This window comes from Berghia stephanieae, chromosome 2, assembly GCF_034508935.2.
Source record: "Berghia stephanieae isolate SIO BIC M18660-M18661 chromosome 2, UCSD_Bste_1.3, whole genome shotgun sequence".
Lineage (NCBI taxonomy): Eukaryota > Metazoa > Mollusca > Gastropoda > Nudibranchia > Aeolidiidae > Berghia > Berghia stephanieae.
This window is the reverse complement of record NC_088361.1, coordinates 21,078,413-21,103,802: the sequence shown is the minus strand read 5'-3', so window position 1 is coordinate 21,103,802 and position 25,390 is coordinate 21,078,413. Positions and strand designations below refer to the sequence as shown.

At 37.6% G+C, this 25,390-nt stretch overlaps 1 protein-coding gene across 1 annotated transcript in view; it reads right to left on the bottom strand.

The window, feature by feature from the left end:
• LOC144963895 (matrix metalloproteinase-19-like) overlaps window positions 1-25,390 on the bottom strand; it is a 33,404-nt gene continuing 8,014 nt past the window's right edge. Inside the window, exons 5-18 of the mRNA XM_078897843.1 lie at window positions 24,362-24,524; window positions 23,637-23,728; window positions 22,949-23,124; window positions 17,139-17,214; window positions 15,740-15,882; window positions 14,459-14,618; window positions 10,475-10,566; window positions 9,502-9,624; window positions 5,997-6,167; window positions 4,461-4,597; window positions 2,024-2,175; window positions 794-985; window positions 429-531; window positions 1-75 (exon numbers count right to left, since the gene is read on the bottom strand). Of these exons, the coding sequence (XP_078753969.1) occupies window positions 1-75; window positions 429-531; window positions 794-985; window positions 2,024-2,175; window positions 4,461-4,597; window positions 5,997-6,167; window positions 9,502-9,624; window positions 10,475-10,566; window positions 14,459-14,618; window positions 15,740-15,882; window positions 17,139-17,214; window positions 22,949-23,124; window positions 23,637-23,728; window positions 24,362-24,524 (1,855 nt within the window). The remainder of the gene's footprint in view (window positions 76-428; window positions 532-793; window positions 986-2,023; window positions 2,176-4,460; window positions 4,598-5,996; window positions 6,168-9,501; window positions 9,625-10,474; window positions 10,567-14,458; window positions 14,619-15,739; window positions 15,883-17,138; window positions 17,215-22,948; window positions 23,125-23,636; window positions 23,729-24,361; window positions 24,525-25,390) is intronic.

Sequence of the window (25,390 nt, the reverse complement as noted above, 5' to 3'; positions counted from 1 at the left end):
CTAGCCATCAAGAGATGAGCTGAGACATGTTGGCAAGCCAGCTATCAAAAGAGCAATCGTTGATTGGTCAAAAATCTCAGGATCTCATATAAGAACATCAAATTTGTAAAGCGATATCCATCCACCTGTCAGTGGACAGAACTTTTATAATGAAATTAAGGCTCTGTAAAATGTTATATTATGGTAGGCTCCACCCTCTCTTTCTATTCTGGTGTAGATGTGGACGGCGATAGCATTTCCGATATCATATTGACAAGTGGGCAAAGGGTTAAAGCTTCCAAACAATCCCAATCGTTGTCTATCTCTAATCGGCCCCGTTCGCGTCCCGTCGCGCAAACTCAGTAGTATAGGGTAAAGACAGGGCGGCGGATTGTAGACTGGCTCATATAAACAAAACAAAATACCTCCCCGCCACACCTCACCCTCACCTCATTGTCATACCGCTCAGACAACGGAGGCAAGATGAGACGTGCCGTTTTGACGCCACCTTCGTGCGTGGTACCTATCGAGGGAACGACGCACGAGCAGATACTAAATTCAAAACAAAAAGTATATGTGCTAATTTTTTAATTTTATCAAAGTTTTAAAATTGAGCTTTATTGTTTGGTTGAAATGCTAATCTACGGAAAATATAGGGCGGCACAAAACAACTTCGCTCTATTGACCGACCGCCAGTGCTTACAACCAAATGCTATCCACATCACTCCCCAATCTGTCATAGAATCGTAAAGACTGGTCTTATCAGTCATTTACCATTGAAGAGATAAAATTTTGATTTGATTCTGTTTTCAACCGGTCAACGCTCCCAGCTTCATCGTATTTGGTCAGTCTAGCTACTCTGTCGTATGGCGCTGGTGGATCAGGTGGAGGTTCTAGTGTGACCAGTTCAGGGGATCCTGGGTTGAAGCCACAAACAGGGCCAAACAAGCTTGGACCTATGAAATGGCTGTTGGCCCTGGACCCCCGACGCTCAAACATTGTGAACCTGGAATAGATTATGACATTGATCAGATATTACAAATAGTGTATGCTTAGCACAAACACACACACACACACACACACACACACACACACACACATATACACGGAAGGACACACTCAACTCTCTCTCTCTCTCTCACACACACACACATACACACACAAATATTTGTACACATATATAAATATATATATATATATATATATATATATATATATATATATATATATACAATATAAAATACACGTATGTGTGTATGTTTGTGTGTGTGCGTGTGTGTATGTGTGTGTGTGTGTGTGTGTGTGAGAGAGAGAGAGAGAGAGAGAGAGTTGAGTGTGTCCTTGAGTGTGTGTGTGATGCATAGTTAATGTGACGTAAACAGGGCAAAGGTCATGTTAGTCACATCAGTAATCTTGCTGAAAGTCGTAAAATTGAGCAACTCCTTTTTATTTGTGACCAAACGCCCCGAAACGGTATTGCGTTAGGATGAACATGATGCTAAAAATAGAATCCTCAATACATTGTATCAATCAGACTATAAACGGTCAAGGTTACACATTTTTTATGTGTTCATGAGATTTTTTTTAGCTGAGCGCACAGCATCAATATAGATAGAACAAATTGACGTCACTTAGCTCATCGTTATTGTTTTTAGCAAGTCAATTTTATGAGTAGTTCTCATTTAATTGTATTAATCAGACTATAAACGGTCAAGGTCACACACAGTTTTGTGTATTGTACATTATATTCGGCTGGCGGAATGTTTTGGGTAAATTACCTAAGCGTACATCATCTTTTGATCTATAGAAAGAGAAATAGAGATAGAGATGGAAAAATGTGTAGATAATTGAGGGGAAAAGAAAGACATTTAGATAACTAGATTGATAGTGTGGGAAAGAAAGAAAGAAAGAAAGAAAGATAGATAGATAGATAGATAGAGAGAGAGAGAGAGAGAGGGGGAGAGAGAGAGAGAGAGAGGGAGAGAGAGAGAGAAAGAGAGAGAGAGTGAGAAAGAGAGAGAGAGAGTGAGAAAGAGATCTTTACTTGTTATTTTTAAAGAAGAATAAGTTTCCTTTGGAATTCATATGAGCAGCATCAGGAAATACCGGTATCGAGCCGAAATATCGACTTGAGGACCGTGGGTACCCTCGATGGACCTGTTCTGTTCGAGTACTCCACTCCCAAAATTTGTCGTACTGTGAGAAAATAGAAACAAATATAAACACTCTTTAGGTTCCTAAATCTTTGAGAGTGTGTATGTAATTATAATAATGAATAGGTTACATAAAGGTGGCATCAGCTTCCAATGCTGCTCACACTACTATGTTATGACGATCGACCCATTCAGCAGCTTCCAATGCTGCTCACACTACTATGTTATGACGATCGACCCAATCAGCAACAGCTTCTAATGGTGCTCACACTACTATGTTATGACGATCGACCCAATCAGCAGCAGCTTCTAATGGTGCTCACACTGCTATGTTATGACGATCGACCCATTCAGCAGCTTCCAATGCTGCTCACACTACTATGTTATGACGATCGACCCAATCAGCAGCTTCTAATGGTGCTCACGCTAATATGTTATGACGATAGACCCATTCAGTAGCTTCTAATGGTGTTCACACTACTATATTATGACGATCGACCCAATCAGCATCAGCTTCTAATGGTGCTCACACTACTATGTTATGACGATCGACCCAATCAGCAGCAGCTTCCAATGGTGCTCACACTACTATGTTATGACGATCGACCCAATCAGCAGCTTCTAATGGTGCTCACACTACTATGTTATGACGATCGACCCAATCAGCAGCAGCTTCTAATGGTGCTCACACTAGATACTATGTTATGACGATCGACCCAATCAGCAACTTCTAATGGTGCTCACACTACTATGTTATTACGATCGACCCAATCAGCAACTTCTAATGGTGCTCACACTACTATGTTATGACGATCGACCGAATCAGCAGCAGCTTCCAATTGTACTCACACTACTATGTAATGACGATCGACCCAATCAGCAGCTGTTTCTAATGGTGCTCACACTACTATGTTATGACGATCGACCCAATCAGCAGCAGTTTCTAATGGTGCTCACACTACTATGTTATGACGATCGACCCAATCAGCAGCAGATTCCAATGGTGCTCACACTACTATGTTATGACGATCGACCCAATCAGCAGCAGTTTCTAATGGTGCTCACACTACTATGTTATGGCGATCGACTCAATCAGCAAATTTTTTGCCGCACTCGGACCGGACTCAACTATTCGCCGAGAGAAGCTCAAACCCAGGACCTTCAGATCCGAAAGCGACACACTACATAGTCGCACAAATATGAAACATTGATTGCATTTCTAACCATCATTGTGGAGGGAAATATATTATCTGTACATTTTATACGTTGTATAAATAGTATAAATTCAACTGTCAGCATCCATGTCACTTTGACATAATACTTTTTGAGTCGATGGGCCACAAATATGAGACATTGATTGAATTTCTTCATCACCATGGAGGGCAATAATATAGCTATACATTTCATACGTAGTTTTCATGCTCCGTTCGTGGAAGGTAATAATATACCTAAACAATTTTTATACCTAGTTTTCATGCTCCGTTCGTGGAAGGTAATAATATACCTAAACAATTTTTATACGTAGTTTTCATGCTCCATTCGTGGAAGGTAATAATATACCTATACATTTTATACGTAGTTTCATGCTCCATTCGTGGAAGGTAATAATATAGCTATACATTTTATACGTAGTTTTCATGCTCCATTCGTGGAAGGTAATAATATAGCTATACATTTTATACGTAGTTTTCATGCTCCATTCGATTTTTTTAATTTATAGGAGTTCCAGGAATATAATGGGGAACTCACTTCACAAGAAACGGACCGATATCGTAACGACATGAATTTGAGAAGTCTAACGGAGGACTATTTCCTGCTGTTGAAGGATATCGCATAGGTTACAAGGTGCTCCTTTTAACCTGAGTACATTGAGAGATTGTGAGTGAAGATCCTTTAACAAAGACTACAGATTGCTGTAGTTGTTGTGAACGTCATGTACGGCTATTTCCTGCAGCCAAATGACATCATGTACGTTATACGGTGTAATGCTTCACAGCCATTAGGCCAACGAAGCCGGAGTTTATCCCGATTTCGTTTCGATAGCGTGAAACGGACAATAGCAATTGCTATTGGATAGGACGCTAGTCTATCGCAAAACACTTTCCGCTAGATCTAACAGATCCAGCTACCCAATCACTGCTGGGTGGATAGGGGGCTCAGAAAAAAAAATCTCGACTGGACCCCGGAATCGATATGGGTCCCTTTGTTGTGAAGCGATTGCTCTGACAACTGAGCCATCGGGACCCCCTCTACGATACACGGTGTCTACTACGGAAATGACTTTGATTAGGGTTAGCGAAAACTGCTTTAGAAGGTTTTTGGACTTACCCCAAAGATGAAAATCCGAGAGACCCCGTTTGATGTCATTGTGATAGCGGCTGAGGGTTTGAATTGTTTGTCTTTGGAGTAGAGTTTTGGGTAGCCCATGTCAAGGGTAAAACCTGTGAATCTCCAAACATTGACACCTATGGACAACAACATCAAATGTGACCAGTCGTTTCAAGACGGTATGATGGCGGAGTGACCATAACCTTTTATGAATTTAAAATATAATTAATACATTAATTAATTCTTCTTCTTCTTCTTCTTCTTCTTCTTCTTCTTCTTCTTCTTCTTCTTCTTCTTCTTCTTTTTCTTCTTCTTCTTCTTCTTCTTCTTCTTCTTCTTCTTCTTCTTCTTCTTCTTCTTCTTCTTCTTCTTCTTCTTCTTCTTCTTCTTCTTCTTCTTCTTCTTCTTCTTCTTCTTCTTCTTCTTTTTCTTCTTTATTGTTTCGAACAGCTCAAGGTTATGGTTTCGAGTATTGAAGAGAATCACTCTTGCAAATAAAAGCATCGGAATCTCCAGTGATAAAGCAAATTCATATTAGTGGTAGTGTGGCATTGTTGCTTGGTCTGTCCATCATACCTACAAGATAAAGAGTTCGATTCCCCTCGAAGCTGTGTGTGACATTAAGCAAGTCACCTTGCCCTAGCTCACTTTGGGGAGCTGCACTATGGTAAAGCCTGGGTTATCCCAGGATATATTTGGAATATACCAAAAAGAATAATTCTACAACACAATTGGTCGAATTGTGAAATCGTACGAGCGATGAACCCTCTAGTTACAGATCACTTGGAAACTTTCAGTCTAACTGATCACACGCATTTTTGGTCTCTCTCTCTCTCTCTCTCTCTCTCTCTCTCTCTCTCTCTCTCTCTCTCTCTTTCTCTCTCTCTCTCTCTTATCTTTTTATTAAGCTAATGATGTGTTTATTTAAGTGAATTATTGTTCATCGTGTTTTAAATGATTTGTTATATTGATTTAATTTTGTGTTATCACTTTGTCTGGAGATGTAGAGTAAGTTGCCTCATTTAATATCCTGTCTTTTCCATGATTATACGAGCATCACTGTTTCTAATCTTTATTGCGACCAGTGTTGTAGAACAACAGACACACTTCAACTTTGGTAAGTATCGTTTACCTATAGGGAATGAGATTAGCGGAAGAGTAGCGTCCCTAGATTGGACGTCACCGGCGGAGAGTTATTTGTAAACAAACCAACTACAAGCCAAGCGCTCCAAATACAAAAATTTATTATTCATATTTCAGTACAAAAATGCATGACATTGATTATGATATGCATTTTTGTACAGAAATATGAATAATAAATTTTGTATTTGGAGCGCTTGGCTTGTAGTTGGTTTGTTTACAAATAACTTCTCCCCCGGTGACGTCCAATCAAGGGACGCTACTCTTCCGCTAATCTCATTCCCTATCCATTTCCCCTTGCTGATGAATAAAGCGAATTTAGTTTAAATGTTTGAATTCACATCCTCAGAATCCCTTTTGATTTATTCCCAGGTTGTAACAGGAAATAATACAAACCTTTAAACATGTAGGTTTTTCTTGTCTCGGGCACGTAGGTGACCGCGAGGATATTTCCTGGCGCTCCTGGAAACATGTCAGAGATGGCCTTGGGGACATGGACATCGATTCCCGTATCACCAATCTTGTAGATCTTTCTCTCTTTGAACACGTAGATAAACCCGTCAGGTCCTGTTATAATCAATAACCATGTGTATAGACAGGTAGATAACCACGCCTCTCGGACAATCGTCATAATGTAAACAATGGCAGTGATTGGTAGACACAGAAAACTACACATATTTTACTATCGATGATTTGTGCTTAAGTAAAATACTCACTGTTCTACCGCTTGATCAATAGAACCAACACAGAAAATTATGTGTAAACCTAAACGTTTATAATCTGATCAAGAAATTCATGTGATAACTAGTCACCCATTTGGCGGTAAAAAACAATAACAATGATCAGAGAGGGGTCGATTCATGTTTTGATTGGTCAAAAAGCTACTGGTTAATTAGATCAGGGTAATAAGGGATGCTAAGAATGGATGGTAATGGTTCAAGCGTTACTTAGCATTATTAACCAATCAGACTATTCCTTGCCATTTAGCCCTTTCCCTCCACGTGACCATCTATAATCATCAACGATAAGGCCTGACAAACATTCTTTAGTTCCATAGCTACCGATTGTACCTGCCAAAACAAACAAATATGTCAGTCCCGCAGTTAGTGCGTATTTATCACAATATTTTAACATTCTGATGAAGGGATTGCATTGCAACACCTGACGGACTATGTTTTTTTTTTTTCAATTGCCTGTGTTAAAAATTGTGAGTGATGCTCGGGATATCGGGGATTCATTGCTTCGGGTGATATGCAAATACTTAAGTTAGTTATAGATAGTTCGAAAATGACGTCATTCAGGTCTTTGTTATTGTTTTTTGCCATCCGCGCTTATGAGCATTGCTCACTGAACTGTATTAACCTGACTATAAACGTTCATTGATACACATAGTTTTGTGTGTTGGTCCGTTATACTTCCGGATGGCAATGTTATGAGCTTCTTAGCCAAGCGCATACTATCTATAGGTCGTCGATTCACGAACAATATCGGATGACAACAGGGGCAAATTATAGGGAATGAGATTAGCGGAAGAGTAGCGTCCCTTGATTGGACGTCACCGGTGGAGAAGTTATTTGTAAACAAACCAACTTCAAGCCAAGCGCTCCAAATACAAATTTTATTATTCATATTTCTGTACAAAAATGCATAACGTTGATTATGATATGGATTTTGTACAGAAATATGAATTATACATTTTTTATTTGCAGCGCTTGGCTTGTAGTTGGTTTGTTTACAAATAACTTCTCCACCGGTGACGTCCAATCAAGGGACGCTACTCTTCCGCTAATCTCATTCCCTATACTGTTTAATATTCTCAAGACAATGCAAAAAACCTCTAAAATGGGAATTTTAATTTCTACTTTTAATGATTTTCAAAAGCGTATGCACTGTAGTATGTTGATTGATGAATAACCCGAGACTCATGCAATGCGATGATAGTAAAAATAAAAGGCATCCATGTCGTAGTCATAACAACGAGAGGTCACGTGATCATTACGTGGAAGCATCAATTAAATTTCTTGTCAAAAATATTAGCTTTGGGTTTATTTTTTATATTTCATTAACGTTTATTAAACCGACTTATCAAAATTTTAAAATTTAGCACAAAATAACCATAAAAAATTTTTTTTTTGAGGGGAGGGGGGGGGGGGGTTGCATCACTTATATCCCAACACAATACAGTTTTGAGGAAATTGGTTACATATAACTGTTTTTTATGAAAATAAAAAAAAGAACAAAACATTTTAAAGATCAATAACACAAAAAGTAGTCCTTCTGAGCCATTCGTGCCCATGGAACCGAAGTTTATCCTGATTTCTATAGCGTGAAACGGACAATAGAAATTGCTTGCTATCCTTTGGATAGGACGATCGTCTACCGGGATCGATCTCGGACCCTTTGCGTGTGAAGCGAATGCTCTACCAACTGAATTCCCGGGACTCCCTTAATAACACAACATTCCCTTTATTCTTTCTAAGGAAAACATTTTAGGTTTTATCTCAGGAAAATTTCGAGAAAACCCAGACTTAGCCGCAGTTCAATAACGCAAAATAGCTCAAGAGGAGTTAAGTGTCTTGCTCAAGAAAACATTGAGATGCCAATAGTGGGGCTCGATCCCGTGCGTGATGGGTCGTATACCATTTCAGCCATCTCGCACCCAGAGACAATTGTACGAGATAAATTTAAATTTGATGCGAACATCGCCCCGCGGCTAACCAGTTACATTCCGTGCCCTGGAAAAACTCGTTTTTAAAAATTGTAGCCAGAAAACTCGCCCTTCAAATATCGATCGATTTAAGAGACTTTGCCAAGACGTGGGTTATTAAATCAATCGATTTTAGAAGGACGTGTTTTCTGGCCAAATTTTAAAATTATAATAATTTTTCACCAGAGTACGACACTGATTTTGTTACCAATTGTCCTATATGAAAAATCTTCCTTGAAAATGATCACTATCTGTATCTGTATCTGTATGGTTGGCGCTGAAGAAACCAATGGTCTGGTTGTATTTCAGCGGCGTCCTCATTGGGCGCGGGCCCATGTCAGTCGGGCCTTGAAATCGTTGAGGTGTGGTGCCATGATGACCAGTTCATCCAGCCCATTCCACTCCGAGATAGTTCTAATGAATAAAGACTTTATGTAGTTTTGTGCTATTGTCTGTGGGATTTTGAAGCAGTTCGAATTCAGGAATCGATGAGACAAATTTCCACTTCACATTGCCTTCCGTATTGATATAATATTATTTTCCCTGACATTCAAAAATGTGTAAATCTGTCTGTGAATGATACACCTCAAGCTATATGAGATTTTGTCCTTGTAAACTATTGTATACGACATTTAACGCTCTTCTTACCAGCCATTTTCAACATTTTCCCCAAAACTTCACACCCACCCAACACAAAAACAGACATATCTTACTCAAACAGAAAAGCAAAAGCACATTATATACATAATATTGTTCGACAATATAAGATTCTATTACAGATTTTGTCAAGTTTTTATAGCTATAGCAAAAAGAAATGAAAACTGGATGAGAACAGCGACGGTTACATCGTAACAAATGTGACGATTTTCCAATAGGTGGTAAGGAGAGAGTTAAAGGGTAATTACTATATTCAGCCTTTAATAAGATAAGGTAAGGGGGCAGCGTGCTTCAGCGGTACGGTCTTTATTTCGTATCCGAAAGGTATCGAGTTCGATCACCCAACGCTGCGTTGTGTGTCCTTGAGCAAGTCACCGCGCTCTAGCTCTATTTGCGGCGCTACACTTCGGCTAACGCCTGGGTCATTCCAGTCTTCTCTTCGAATAGACCCTAGAGACAAATTAAATTTTCCCTATGGGATGAATAAAGGGAATTTCATTTTCTTATATATTTTTAAAATCAGATAAGATAGATTACCTCTAGAAATTGCATCAAGCCTGAAGTTTGGTCTACAGAAGTCATTGATCGGAGACATTGGTGTCCTTGTCGTGGTCGTCGTTGTTGTTGTCTTTGACTTTACGGTTTTTGAAATCCTCGATCCTGTTTTAAACGGAAGAAGGTTGTTGTAGTTTTAAAAAGCAACAATGGAAGTGAGCAGCAGATCTGCCAACTTGAAAATTAAAAAAAAATTGTAATTATTGGGAGATAAAAATTGTAGTCCCTATAGGGAATGAGATTAGCGGAAGAGTAGTGTCCCGTGATTGGACGTCACCCATAGTCTGTGACGTCACCGGCGGAAAAGTTATTAGAGAGAGAACGTCATGTTGGTTGTGCGCATGCGTCTCTCGTCCTATAATAATAATAATAATAATAATAATAATAATAATAATAATAATAATAATAATAATAATAATAATAATAATAATAATAATAATAAAATTAATAATAATAAAATTAATAGTAATAATAATAATAATAATAATAATAATAATAATAATAATAATAATAATAATAATAATAATTATTATTATTATTATTATTATTATTATTATTATTATTTAAGGACGATTTTTCTGGTCAAATATTTTGAATTACGTGTATTTCTATAGTGTGACAGTTAACTGGACAATAATAGTGTTGAAGAGACTTTATTATTAGTACACACTAAGTAAAATCTTATAAACGTTCTGACACTGTGTAAACAATCTTAGAACATAGAAAGAACAGCAACATTTAACATGTTAGGCGACATTACAATTTTTAGGACAATGACAACGCTGTCAACAGCCAGGTAATCATTTTACACCTGAGTACGGTGAGAGAATGTGAGTAAAGAGCCTTTTCCGAGGACTCAACTATGCGCCGAGCGCGAGGCTCGAACCCAGGACCTTCCGATCCGAAAGCGAGTGTCATACCACTAGACCACATAGCCGCACAATGCCGTACATACCGTAGAGTTTTTGTATACCCCGGATGTCATCTATATGGAGAGAGAGGTTGGCCATGTAGATGTAGTAGGGGGCCATGAGAGAGTCGATCTCCCTGATGAAATGGACATGACGAGGGGGGGGGGGGGGGGGGGGGGGGTTGGAGTAGTATGTAACTATAAATGGACATAATGGGTTATGGTGGTTATGATGATGTTGATGATGATGTTGATGATGATGATGATGATAATGGTGGTGGTGGTGGTGGTGATGATGGTTGTGGTTATGATGGTGGTGCTGGCGGTGATAGCGATAGTGATGGTGGTGATAATATCGATGATTATGCTGATGATGAAAATAATAATGATGATGAAGATGATAATGGTGATAATGATGATGATAATGATGATAATAATAATAAAAATAATAATAATAATAATAATAATAATAATAATAATAATAATAATGATAATAATAATAATAAAAATAATAATAATAATGATAATAATAATAATAATAATAATAATAATAATAATAATAATAATAATAATAATAATAATAATAATAATAATAATAATGATAATGACAATAATAATAATAATAATAATAATAATAATAATAATAATAATAATAATAATAATAATAATGAAAATAATAATAGTATTGGTATTAGTAGTAGTAGTAGTAGTAGTAGTAGTAGTAGTAGTAGTAGTAGTAGTAGTAGTAGTAGTAGTAGTAATAATAATAACGATGGCGATGACGACGACGATGATGATGATGATGATGATTATGATGATGAAGTTGGTGATGACGCCTACGAGGACGACGATGACGACGACGAAAACGATGATGATGATGATGATGATGATGATGATGATGATGATGATGATGATGAAGATGATAATTTTAATGATTACCAGATCAGTTATCATCCTTCGTCTCAATCTCAAGATATATCGAGATAAATCTATTTCCTGACAATAAAATTTCAAGCATTGCGTATACAACTTGAGTTCAAATGTACCCAAGCAATGAACAGAGTAAGTTTTATTTCTCTAACTTGGAAGAAATTCGATTACCAAACCTGATCAAATTATGCTCCAATTTCTTCGATTAAGGCACATTCTTTTTGTTTTCAATTTTGGACAAGATGTTGTAACCCCGACCTTGCTTCCGTTGGACAACATGGGCTATTCCGCGGACATTGGATGTTTTCTTATGTACTCGTATATTTACCATCAAACAAGTAAAGAAATTTAAATATTTAGGCACTACCATCACCCATGACGCACGTGACATAGAGGATATAAAACAAAGAATAGCATTAGCAATAAACGTGTTCCATAAAATGCGACCAGTTGTGTCAAACAACAACCTAAACTTGAAGACCAGAATGAAAGTAGTAGAAACGTATGTTATAAGTACCATTTTATACGGTTGTGAAACGTGGACGCTTGACAAAGAATGTACGAGGAGGTTAGAGGCATTTGAGATGTGGGTGTATAGAAGAATGTTGAGGGTATCATGGACAGACGAATGAGGAAGTGTGGGAGAAGGTGAGAAAGGGAAGAATACTGATCGATAACATCAGAAAGAGGCAGTTACGGTTTCTGGGACATGTGCGGAGAAGAGACGGAATAGAAAAGTTGGTAACATCTGGGATGATCGAAGGAAAGAAAGCTAGAGGAAGACAAAGAATGACTTATCTAAATAACCCTAGAATGGCCAAATGTGACTTAAAAAGCAACACAGATTTCATGCGCACCGCAGAGGATCGTGATTCGTGGAGGCAGCTGACCGGCAACGTGCTCAAGAGCACAAGCCACGATGGATGATGATGTCTTTGGGGTCTGGTTAACCCACTTGGTAGAGTACTCGCTTCACAAACAAAGGGACATAGACAGATCCAGGGTGCAGTCGAGATTTTTTGTTCTCAGCCTCCTTCCACCCAATAGTAATTGGGTAGCTGTGTCTGATAGGTCTGGCGGAAAGTATTTTGTGATGGACTAGCGTCTTAGCAATTGCTATAAATCCGTTTCACATAATTTTAGAAATCGGGATAAACTCCGGCTCCATGGTCCGAATGGCTTTGTGCGGCTATGTGGCCTAGTGGTATGATACTCACATTCGGATCGGAAGGTCCTGAGTTCGATCCTCGCAATCGGCGCATAGTTGAGTCCTTGGAAAAGGCTCTTTACTCACATTCTCTCACCGTACTCAGGTGTAAAATGAGTACCTGGCCGTTAACAGCGTTGTCTTTTTCCGAAAAATTGTAATATCGCCTAACAGGCATCATGTCCCGTCCTACATGTTAAATATTGCTGTTGACCAGGGACCCCTTGTAAAGCGCTTTGAGCACATTTAGTGGATATTGCGCTATATAAAGCTCAATTATTATTATGGAAGGACTACTTTTATGTATATCTATATGCCTAGAACCAGGATCTATCTACATATTAGAAATTTCTGGATTCAGATGATGTCGAATTAGTCCCTGCAGAACTAAGAAAAACTGCAGTACCCTCCGACTAAAGTCATAACAAGATCTCGACAGCCTCAAAACTCTGGCCCAGGACCGTGACCAATGGAAACAATTAACAACATGGATGGAGAGAGCAGCTTTTCTCATTCGAAGTTTTAAAAACTCTGTGGCTGAATCACACAATTCTCAGCAAGCGTCATTCAGACTGCGAGGCTTACTATTTACTTACTTACTTATTCCTTCATGGAATACCTAGGCGATAGCGGAATGACCGGAATGGCGTATTACCAAAAAAAAATTGATATTCTTTATTCGAGAGGATATATTTATATAGTTTCTTTAAATGGAAAGAAAAATGCTAAAGTTAAAAAAATTCTGTTCATTTTAACTTGAAATGGGGCAGAGAATTCATGACGTCACACCTTCTACTCTTCCAGTTCCAAACTCATTGGAAGTGTAATCAGTCCTTCGAAGGACTACCAATGAATAGGTTACATATTATTGAATCATATGGTGGCATAACTAATTTTAGTATCAGAATGTAGCGGCTATGTGGTCTAGTGGTATGACACTCGCTTTCGGATCGGAAGGTCCTGGGTTCGAGCCTCGCGCTCGGCGCATAGTTGAGTCCTCGGAAAAGGCTCTTTACTCACATTCTCTCACCGTACTCATGTGTAAAATGAGTACCTGGCCGTTAACAGCGTTGTCTTTGTCCAAAAAATTGTAATATCGCCTAACAGACGTCATGTCCCGTCCTTCATGTTAAATGTTGCTGTTGGCCAGGGACCCCTTGGTATAGAGCTTAGAGCACATTTAGTGGATATTGCGCTATATAAAGCTCAATTAATGTATAGGCAGATTCTAAGGATTACGGGACGTAAATTAGAGAGGATGGATGATCTTTATTGACGACCAGAATATATTTAGACTAGAAAATGAAATGCCATCACTCTGAATTCAGAAGATCTATTACACAGGGTGTGTACTCAATACTCCGGAATAGTGACTTTACATTTCCAATGAGATTGGAACCAGTTTTTTGATATCACATGAAGACTATTGTTCCCTATAGACTTATCGGTCTCTTATTCAACTATACATAATAATTTTTTAGTGATACTACCCTGCTGGGAGCTGTGGACTGTAAAAAGTAATATACAAAAAATGAATTAAGAGCTTTATAAAACAACATTTCGGGATCAAAACCCTTCTTCAGCTAACAACAACAACAACAACAACATTATCATCAACAACAACAACAAATACACAATGAAAACATAAATACACTACTTAAAACAGATCGATCTGGTTATTCAGTAATGTAGTTATGTATTCATTGGTTTTTGTTGTTTTTGTTGTTGACTGAAGACGGGTTTTGAACCCGAATCATAGCGTGTTCGGTATTTTGTTCTTTTGTAAAGCTGTTATATTCATTTTTGTTGATTACTTATCATATTTTCGTTTTATACCGTTTAGAGGATTTTAGTCACATATGACAAAGACAGGCACCAAGGCCGAGACTCACCTGGAATGGCCCAGTCCCAGAGCGTGTCCGAACTCGTGAGCAGCGACCTGTGTGAGGTCATGACCTTTGCCTGTGTGGACTGTCCAGTCTTCGTCATCGTCAAAATGAGTGTCACCACCAACTCCGGCACCAGGCCCGAAGGCATGGGCGATAGAAGCCCCTAGATTGAAGTAGTAAGTAGTGATGGTGATGATAATGGTTTGGTGGTGGTGATGATGATGATGATGATGATGATGATGATGATGATGGATGGTGATGATGATGATGATGATGATGATGATGATGGATGGTGGTGATGGTGATGATGATGATGATGATGATGATGATGATGAAGACGATGATGATGAAGACGATGATGATGATGATGATGATGATGATGATGATGATGATGATCAAGACGATGATGATGATGATGATGATGATGATGATGATGATGATGATGATGATGATGATGATGATGAAGATAATGATGATGATGATTGTGAATATAGATAAAAACTTTTAGAAGTCTCAGGTTTGAGAGTTTTTGCTAAGATGAGGATCGATATTTGAAGGACGGATTTCTGATCAAATTTTAAAATACGTCTCTTTCCGGATTACGTCGCCTAACCATTTAAGAATCATCACAGCGCCATCTGGATGACAGTCAGTGTGAAATATTATTATGTTCATTTAGTTGTGCCGCTATGTGGTCTTGTGGTATGACACTCGCTTTTGAATCGGAAGGCCCTGGGTTAGAGTCTCGCTCGGCGCATAGTTGAATCCTTGGCAAAGACTCTTTACCCACATTCTCTCATTCTAAAAAAAATTAATTGTATTATCGCCTAACAGGCGTCATGTCTCGTTCTGTATGATACATGATGCTGTTGGTCAGGGACCCTTTGTAAAGCGCTTAGAGCACGTTTAGTGGATATTTTAAAAAATTCTTTATTGAGCTTTTACATAGCGCAATATCCACTAAACGAGCTCAAAGCGCTTTACAAGATGTCCCTGGTCAACAGCAACATTTAACATGTAGGACGGGACATAACGCCTGTCAGGCGATATTACAATTTTTCGGACAAAGACAACGCTGTTAACGGCCAGGTACTCATTTTACACCTGAGTACGGTGAGAGAATGTGAGTAAAGAGCCTTTTTCAAAGACTCAACTATGCGCCGAGCGCGAGGCTCGAACCCAGGACCTTCCGATCCGAAAGCGAGTGTCATACCACTAGACCACATAGCCGCACATATTGCTCTATTTGAAAGCTCAACAACTTTTAGTTATCTATATCCTTACCTCTCCCAGTGAATCTGTTTTCCCTTCCGTCCCCATGTTCCCCTCTGGCAAACTTGAACTCCATGTCAGGTTGTATAGCTGAATATTTGAACGTCAAAGGGGTAACTGACGACCAAAGGTTAAGTGCTCTATGAAAGGCAGCCCTGACAACAACATCAAATTGGATTAAATAGTCTGATATCACGTCGCCCGGCAACGGCGGCCATCTTGGTTCTAAACAAAGTAAACTATTACTTTTTATTCTTCATGCTGGCTTGAACTTTTCATATGCCTTGTGATCAGAATGTGTAAAAGTCAAAACATGATCAAATTTATGGGGTTTTTTCCCCTCTGGATACGCTTTTTATGCTCGCCGGAGAAATATTATTTCATACGGGCGTCCGCCATTGTTCCGATAGTTTAGAGCCAGTGTTACTAAGTTACCATGCGTCATTAGGAAGGAAGTGACGCCACGACTATTGAATCCTATTTAAAGAATGAAAGGAGCCGATACCACTCACCTTTTATATGTTTTTTTTGTTTTTAAGGGTTTTACGGCGCTCGAAACACTTTAGGTTATATCAGCGCCAGTAAAAATGAAGAAAATGGGATAGTCGAAAGTTCTAGAATTACAATTAAAGAACCCAAGAGAGAGAGTAAGACAAAGGGGAATTGGGAACAAAAAGGGATCAGATGTAGATTCCTAGAGCATACCATCAATGTACTTAGTTTGAGATCAACAATAAGTCTCACCAAGACACACGCACAAAATCCAACAAAGAGGAACACACTCAAATGCTTACATTATAAATTCAAAATAACAAATATAATAATACATAACAGAGAGATGATTTACAAGGAAAAAAATATCATCTCCCAAAACAACAACTATGCATTTGACTGTTTCCCTCCCAGCTAGAACTCCGGCCAGGGCCAGGATAAAACCAAGTAATCCCATTCCAAGACAAAGACAGAAAGCATGTTGGAAAACAGATGTAAGGGGATAGAAGACAAAGTATGTACCCCCCTGCCCACTATGGGAGGTCAGGAACCCCACCCAGTCACCTTTTATAGATAGTTCGAAGATGACGTCAATCAGGTCTTCGTTATTGTTTTTTGCCATCCGCGTTTATGAATAATGTTCACTGAACTGTATTAACCCTATTATAAACGTTCATGGATACACACAGTTTTGTGTGTTGGTCCGTTATATTTCCGGATCGCAATGATATGAGTTTCTCAGCCATGCGATTTTTATCTATTCACAGAAATACAATTCTCGGGCATGAAAAAGGTGGACATACAAATTTGAAATAAACACACACATGCAAATGCACAGACAGACAGACAGACACACACACACACACACACACACATGCACGCACACAACGCGCGTAAATAGACAGACAGACACACTTACCATTGCTGACCAGCGCTAAGTTTTTTCGTCAAATTTGTCGGTTTCCAATAAATGATGTCCTTATGCCATTTGTTGTCTGATAAACAGAAAATAAATATATAAATACATAAATAGATAAATAAGTAAAAAATAATATAAAGCACATAGTCACACAACGCGCTTCATACTGTTTAATTTATTCCCCAGCAGCCCATTTGAAACCAAATTTTCATTTCATACGGTACCAGTCGCCTGTTAGACACCATTTTGCATTAACACTCACAATATCCGTCGTTGTCTGTAGTCAGGAACTCAATCACAACTGAGTCGAGTGGGACACCTAGCCTTACCGGAGTTCAGTCTCCATACAGAGGATGAATGTCATGGAACGCCGCCATACTTCACGCTCAAAGACCATTCTATTACCAAACATTCATTTATCCTTTTGCCAGTATTAGCATCCACATTTCCTATCCAGAACATTCTTGGTTTGCTTCGTGCCTTTTTGACTGCTATCTTTCCCTCTAGCAATGATTTTTGGATGGCGTTGCGTGTCACTAATAGTTTAGTTTCTCCTGTTCGAGTAAATCAATGTGTATTTAAAGTGTCTTTCCCAAGGACACAACATTTGGGGCCAGCATTCTCCACGATAATTGAGTGTCACGATAAGCATTGCTTGAATTTCATAACAAGATGAGTAACAAATGACGGAGAAGGCAGTGGTGAAAGATAAAAATCTGAAAAGGTGTGAATAGTAGTATCTAGTGGCGTATGGCTACATTTCTACTGAATAGCAGTATCTAGTGGCGTATGGCTACATTTCTACTGAATAGTAGTATCTAGTGGCGTATGGCTACATTTCTACTGAATATTAGTATCTAGTGGCGTATGGCTCCATTTCTACTGAATAGTAGTATCTAGTGGCGTATGGCTACATTTCTACTGAATAGCAGTATCTAGTGGCGTATGGCTACATTTCTACTGAATAGTAGTATCTAGTGGCGTATGGCTACATTTCTACTGAATAGTAGTTCTAGTGGCGTATGGCTACATTTCTACTGAATAGTAGTATCTAGTGGCGTATGGCTACATTTCTACTGAATAGTAATATCTAGTGGCGTATGGCTACATTTCTACTGAATATTAGTATCTAGTGGCGTATGGCTCCATTTCTACTGAATAGTAGTATCTAGTGGCGTATGGCTCCATTTCTACTGAATAGTAGTATCTAGTGGCGTATGGCTACATTTCTACTGAATAGTAGTATCTACTGGCGTATGGCTCTATTTCTACTGAATAGTAATATCTAGTGGCGTATGACGACATTTCTACTGAATAGTAGTATCTAGTGGCGTATGGCTACATTTCTACTGAATAGTAGTATCTAGTGACGTATGGCTACATTTCTACTGAATAGTAGTATCTAGTGGCGTATGGCTACATTTCTACTGAATAGTAGAATCTAGTGGCGTATGGCTACATTTCTACTGAATAATAGTATCTAGTGGCGTATGGCTACATTTCTACTGAATAGTAGTATCTAATGGCGCACGGCTACATTTCTACTGAATAGTAGTATCTAGTGGCGTATGGCTACATTTCTACTGAATAGTAGTATCTCGTGGCGTATGGCTACATTTCTCCTGAATAGTAGTATCTAGTGGCGTATGGCTACATTTCTACATTTCCTTTTTGAAATAATTACTGTCTCATCTTAAAAATAATTGTCTTGAAGAAAAATGTCAGTCTGCTTATAGGCAACATCATTCGACGGAAACCGCACTTGTTAGGGTTGTAAATGATCTCCTCTCTGTTATTGACAATGGTTCAAGTTCTTTGCTGAATTTGCTTGACCTATCGTCTGCTTTTGATACTATTGATCACAATCTTCTTCTCAAACGTCTTGAAATTACTTATGGCGTGTCTGGTGCAGCGCTTGATTGGTTTAGGTCATATTTGTTAAATCGTAAACAGATTATTACGGTGGATGAATATAGATCTGAGGAAATCTTTCTTGATTGTGGGGTTCTCCAGGGTTCAGTACACTTGGACCCGTTCTTTTTGTTTTGTACGTTGGCCCTCTGTCTAAAATCATCAGAAGTTTCTGTCTGTCTTACCATCAATACGCTGATGATACGCAATTGTACTGCGTTTCCAATACGAGAAATTTACAAGAAGTATCAGCCAATGGTAAAAATTGTATCCAAAGTGTTAAGAAATGGATGAATGAGAACAGACTGAAACTGAATGATGATAAGACGGAGGTGCTGTATGTGGGGAACAGGAAGTGGAAAAGTGAAACAGATTTGAAGTTGGGGATGCCTCCATTCAAATTGTTGACAAAGTGAAAAACCTTGGCACATTCTTAGACTCTGGACTGTCGATGGAACATCAGGTTAATAATTTGGTTAGATCTCTCTTTTTCCAACAAAAAAGATTGCTTCCATTAGACGGTTCATATCTGAGGATGTGACCAAGCACCTGGTTGTGTCCCTCGTACTATCGAAATTGGATTATTGTAATGCTCTGTTGTTTGGCGTTTCCCAATACAATCTGAAACGTCTTCAGATTGTCCAAAACAGCGCTTCCAGACTAGTATTCATGAAGCGTAGGTGCGATTCTGTCAGACCTCTGCTTCAAGACCTGCATTGGCTGCCTGTTGAGAAAAGGATTAAATTCAAAGCTTGTGTTTTAGTGTATCGTTGTCTTGAAGGTACTGCCCCTTCCTACCTTTCAGAACTAATTGAAAGATATTCAAAACCCCGCCCCTTACGTTCGGCCAGTGATTCCACAAAACTTGTTGTCCCTCGAATTCGGAAAAATACTGGAATGAGATCCTTTTCTCATTTCGGACCCTCTATTTGGAACGCCTTACAGCAGAGCATTCGTGAAAAAGAATCTTTGTCTATTTTTAAACGTTCGCTTAAAACATATCTGTTTCGATTTCAGTAGATGGTATGAGAAGCAAGATAGGTTTGGTTTGTGCTGTGTGTTGTGTTGTGTGTGTGTATATATGTGTGTGTGTGTGCTTGTGTGTGTAAATGAGTATGTTTCAGCCAAAGTTATTTGTAATTTAAGCGCTTAGAGGTTGGTGTCTCGGAGTTATAGCGCTATATAAGTTTTCAGCATAATTATTATTATTATTATTATTATTATTATTATTATTATTATTATTATTATTATTATTATTATTATTATTATTATTATTATTATTATTATTATTACGCAAGACGAATTCATACAGACTTTCAATTCGTCATCGCAGGTGAGGACAGCCTCCAAATAATAATAATAATAATAATAATAATAATAATAATAATAATAATAATAATAATAATAATAATAATAATAATAAATAATAATAATAAATAATATATGGTAATAACTACTACGACTCTACTACTACTAACTACACTACTACTACTACTCATACTACTACTAACTACTACTACTACACTACTACACTACTACTACTAACTACTACTACTACACTACTAAACTACTAATACTACTACTTACTACTACTACTACTACTACTTACTACACTACTACTCTACTACTATCTACTACTACACTACTACTACTACTACTAACTACTACTACTACTATACTACTACTATTCTAACTACACTACTACTACTACTACTACTAATACTACATACTACTTTACTACTACTCTACTAACTACTACTATCACTACTACTACTACTACTACTACTACTACTACTACTACTACTACTACTACTACTACTACTACTACTACTACTACTACTATACTACTACTACTACTACTACTACTACTACTACTACTACTACTACTATACTACTACTACTACTATACTACTACTACTACTTACTACTACTACTACTACTACTACTCTACTATTTACTACTACTACTACTACTACTACTATACTACTACTACTTATATCTACTACTATACTAACTACTACTACTACTACTACTACACTACTAACTACTACTACATACTACTACATTACTACTACTACTACTACTACTATATACTAACTACATACACTACTACTACTACTACTACTACTACTACAAACACTACTACTACTAACTACTACTACTACTAACTACTACTACTACTTCTACTATACTACTACATACTACTACTACTACTACTACTACTACTATACTAACTACTACTAATAATAATAATAATAATAATAATAATAATAATAATAATAATAATAATAATAATATAATAATAATAATAATAATAATAATAATATAATAATAATAATAATAATAATAATAATAATAATAATAATAATAAATAATAATAATAATAATAATATTAATAATAATAATAATAATAATAATAATAATAATAATAATAATAATAAATAATAATAATAATAATATTAATAATAATAATAATAATATTAATAATAATAATAATAATAATAATAATAATAATAATAATAATAATATGAATTTATATAGCGCAAAGTTCCTATTAAAATTGACAAATATAGAACTGAATTGTTAATAAAATGATATATTATAATAAATTACATACCAAGAGTCTAAATCATATATTCTACAGAAATGTTCAGTTTTTTACCGTTTTCTAAAAGTAAGTGGCTTTTCACTATTTTTTGTTTCAATACTGATGGAATTCCACAATCGGGGGTCATGGTGGTCAAAGGATTTCTCATGAAAGACGAAATATTTTGGGGGTTCCCTTAGGAGATTTAAATTAGCAGATCTTAAATTTTGACTGGGTTCATAAATTTGGATGAAATCTAGAAGGTAAACAGGAGCAGAATTGTGTAAGTAGTTTAAGTAGTTGAAACCTCCCGTCAATCTCGTCAAAGGAAAGTGCAGGACGAAGGTGTGAATAAGGCAGTCTCAGACAAAACAGAAAGAAAAATACAAAAGTAAATCATCCACAAAAATCGGCCTAGATAAAAACTGTAAAGAGAGAACTGAAAGCCCGGGGCTTCAGCCTGCAGACTGATACCATTGGCAACCACTTTTTGTTGCATCCAGCACCCCACTGCGACTGCGCGGAAAGGACTGAGTTGGTAAGTTTATTTGGCATGACGAGGCTCCGTACGCCTGAGCCACAGATACACAATTTTGTGGAAAAAATATTCTGTTTTTAGTTACAAGAATAGAATGTTCTTGGTGAGTAGAAATAGGACAGTTTCTTCTTTGATAACTAACGATGAGGTGTAAGGGAAATGGATGTAAGTCAGGGGATACCTGTGGATATCGCCTTGTCAGGCAGGTACCTGATTGATAAAACATCCACCTTTTGGCTGAGATAGATTGATAGATAAATAGATAGATAGATACTTAGATAGATAGATAGTTATATATATATATATATATATATATATATATATAGAGAGAGAGAGAGAGAGAGAGAGAGAGAGAGAGAGGGAGGGAGGGAGAGAGAGAGGGAGAGAGAGAGGGAGAGGGAGAGAGAGAGAGAGAGAGAGAGAGAGAGAGGGGGGTAAGCGAGATATGGTATAAACACTGAGCCATCCAGATTTTTAATCACATCAGAGGTCTTGTATCTATGTTCTCTGATCACATACAATTGCAATAGTATTTTAAACCCGAAATCGACAAGTTGTTTGACTTCGAGAAAAGACCCTCGCAGACTCGTTTGGCTCTCGGGCCAATAATATTATAATTCGCTTAATCGGTCAAAAACTGTAGCTCTACCTCATACACCAATTCGTGGCTGTCAGTTCATGTTGGACTGTCGGGAAGGCTGGAAGCGTCTTGTTTTATATAATCAATTAGTGCATTTATATAACTTGTTGAGCCGATGGGTGCCATTTCATTACCTGATACGGTGTAATCCAGAGGACCATTCTGGGCCGCAAAGGCGGCGTTTTCTTCGTCCACGGTGTCATGTCGGTCAATGATATCCGGGTTCCCACACCGAGGAGATTGCATCTTATCAAGTGTGGCCGTATCAAGCTCACCAGTGATCGGCAACCCATTGAAACATTGAAATTTTCTGGAAAGTACGATGATAGAAAAATAATAATAAATGAAAAGAATGAATGAATGAATGAATGAATGAATGAATGAATGAATGAATGAATGAATGAATGAATGAATGAATACTAGAGACAAAAAAAAAGTCAGCGCTTGAATATAACGTAACAAAACACAAAACTGTGTATGTAACCTTAAACGTCTAAAGATTGATATAATTTAGCTAGAATGATTTATTTTTTGGTCCCAATTTAATAACAACACTTAGTATGTAAAACGTTTGTAAAACGTTTTGAGCACATTTAGAGGATATTGCATTAAACGAAATCTCAAGCTTCTACAAATAACATTTTGACTCTGAAATGACCTGAAATAGACATAAGCTCCATAGATCATAAATTTTACAATTTCACTCATCCGATCAATAACCCTGCTCCTCATAGCTTGTCTCTGTAGTAGGACGAGACCACACCGCTAATATACTGCTGCAACAAGGGGTCAATAATAATATGATAAAATGGTAATTATTACCTGACAGCATCTTTAACGACTTCGTATGAGATGAGTTGTGATTTGGAGCCATTGTCATCCCCTGGTAAGTAGCCATAGGTCCTTAACGTGTCCTATTTCACGAATTGGAAAAGAAACAGAGAGAAGATGGTAGATGAGATAAGCAAGAACGAGGTGTGGGATGCAGTGCGCAAGATGAAAAGTGCGAAAGTAGTTGAACCAGACGAGATACCAGCAGAAGTCTGGAAATCACTTAAAGATGAAGGGTTAAATTTCTTGGTATGGCTATTCAACATCTTAAAGAAAGAGAAAATGCCAGAAGAATGGACAACAAGTACGTTGATTTCCATATACAAAAAATAAAGGAGATGTTCAAGAATGTGGCAACTATAGGGGCATCAAGTTATGAGCCATACAATGAAGATATGGGAAAGGGTAATCGGTAAGAGGATTAGAAAAGATGTACACATAAGTAAAGAACAGTTTGGATTTGTCGCTGGTAAATGTACAACGGATGCTATATTTGCTCTAAAAGTGACGGCAGAGAAGTATAGAGAAAGGAAAAGAGAATTACAATGTGTGTTCATTGACCTGGAGAAAGCATATGATTGGGTACCAAGAGAAGAAATGTAGTACTGTCTAAGAGCATAGAGGGTAACAGAGAAATATATCAAAGTTATCCAAGATATGTACAAAGGAAACAAAACAGTGGTAAGGACAGCTGTTGGCTCAAATGATCCATTTACTGTAAGAGTTGGATTACACCAGGGATCTGCAATCAGCCCACTTCTGTTTGCAATATTAATGGATGTCCTAACAGAACCCATTCGGTGAGCGGCACCATGGAACATGATGTATGCAGATGATGTAGTAATTTTGAACGATACAAAAGCTGAGGCGGAAAAGGAACTGGAGGGTTGGAGACGGTTGTTGGAAAGGAGGGGATTAAGGGTAAGCAGATCGAAGACCGAGTATTTATGCAACGGACATCAGAGAGCAAAACCACCAATAAAGATAGGAGAAGAGGATGTGCCAGAGACAAATAAATTCAAATACTTAGGTACAAATGTTCAAGGGGATGGGGGCAATGAGATGGAGGTTAAGAAGAGGATACAGGCAGGCTGGAATAAATGGAGGAAGTTAACTGGAGTTATGTGTGACAAACGAATATCAGCAAAGCTGAAGGGGAAAATATGTACAACAGTTGACCAGCAATGTTATATGGACTAGAGACAGCAGCTGCAACAAAGAAACAAAATAAAGAAGTTGAAGTGGCAGAAATAAGGATGTTGAGATGGTCACTTGGCTGGACAAGAAAAGATAAAGTGAGAAATGAACGAATTCGAAGGTTGACTGAAATGAAGAATGTATCGATAAAGACGACAGAATATAGATTGAAATGGTTCGGCCATGTAAAGAGACGAGAGAGGGAGTACATGGGAAGGAAAGTATCGGATATACAATTACCGGGAAAGAGGGAAAAGGGATGCCCAAAAACTAGATGGTGGGATAAGGTAAAGGATGATATGAAAGAACTGGGCCTGGAGGAAGATGATGCATTGAACCGAGATGCATGGAGATGTGACATTCATTATGGCAACCCTACAAAATGCGGGATGAAACAGAGAGAATTGTGGGGATGGTGGTTTTATTATTTTTATTATTATTATTATTATTATTATTATTATTATTATTATTATTATTATTATTATTATTATTATTATTATTATTATTATTATTATTATTATTATTATTATTATTATTATTATTATTAT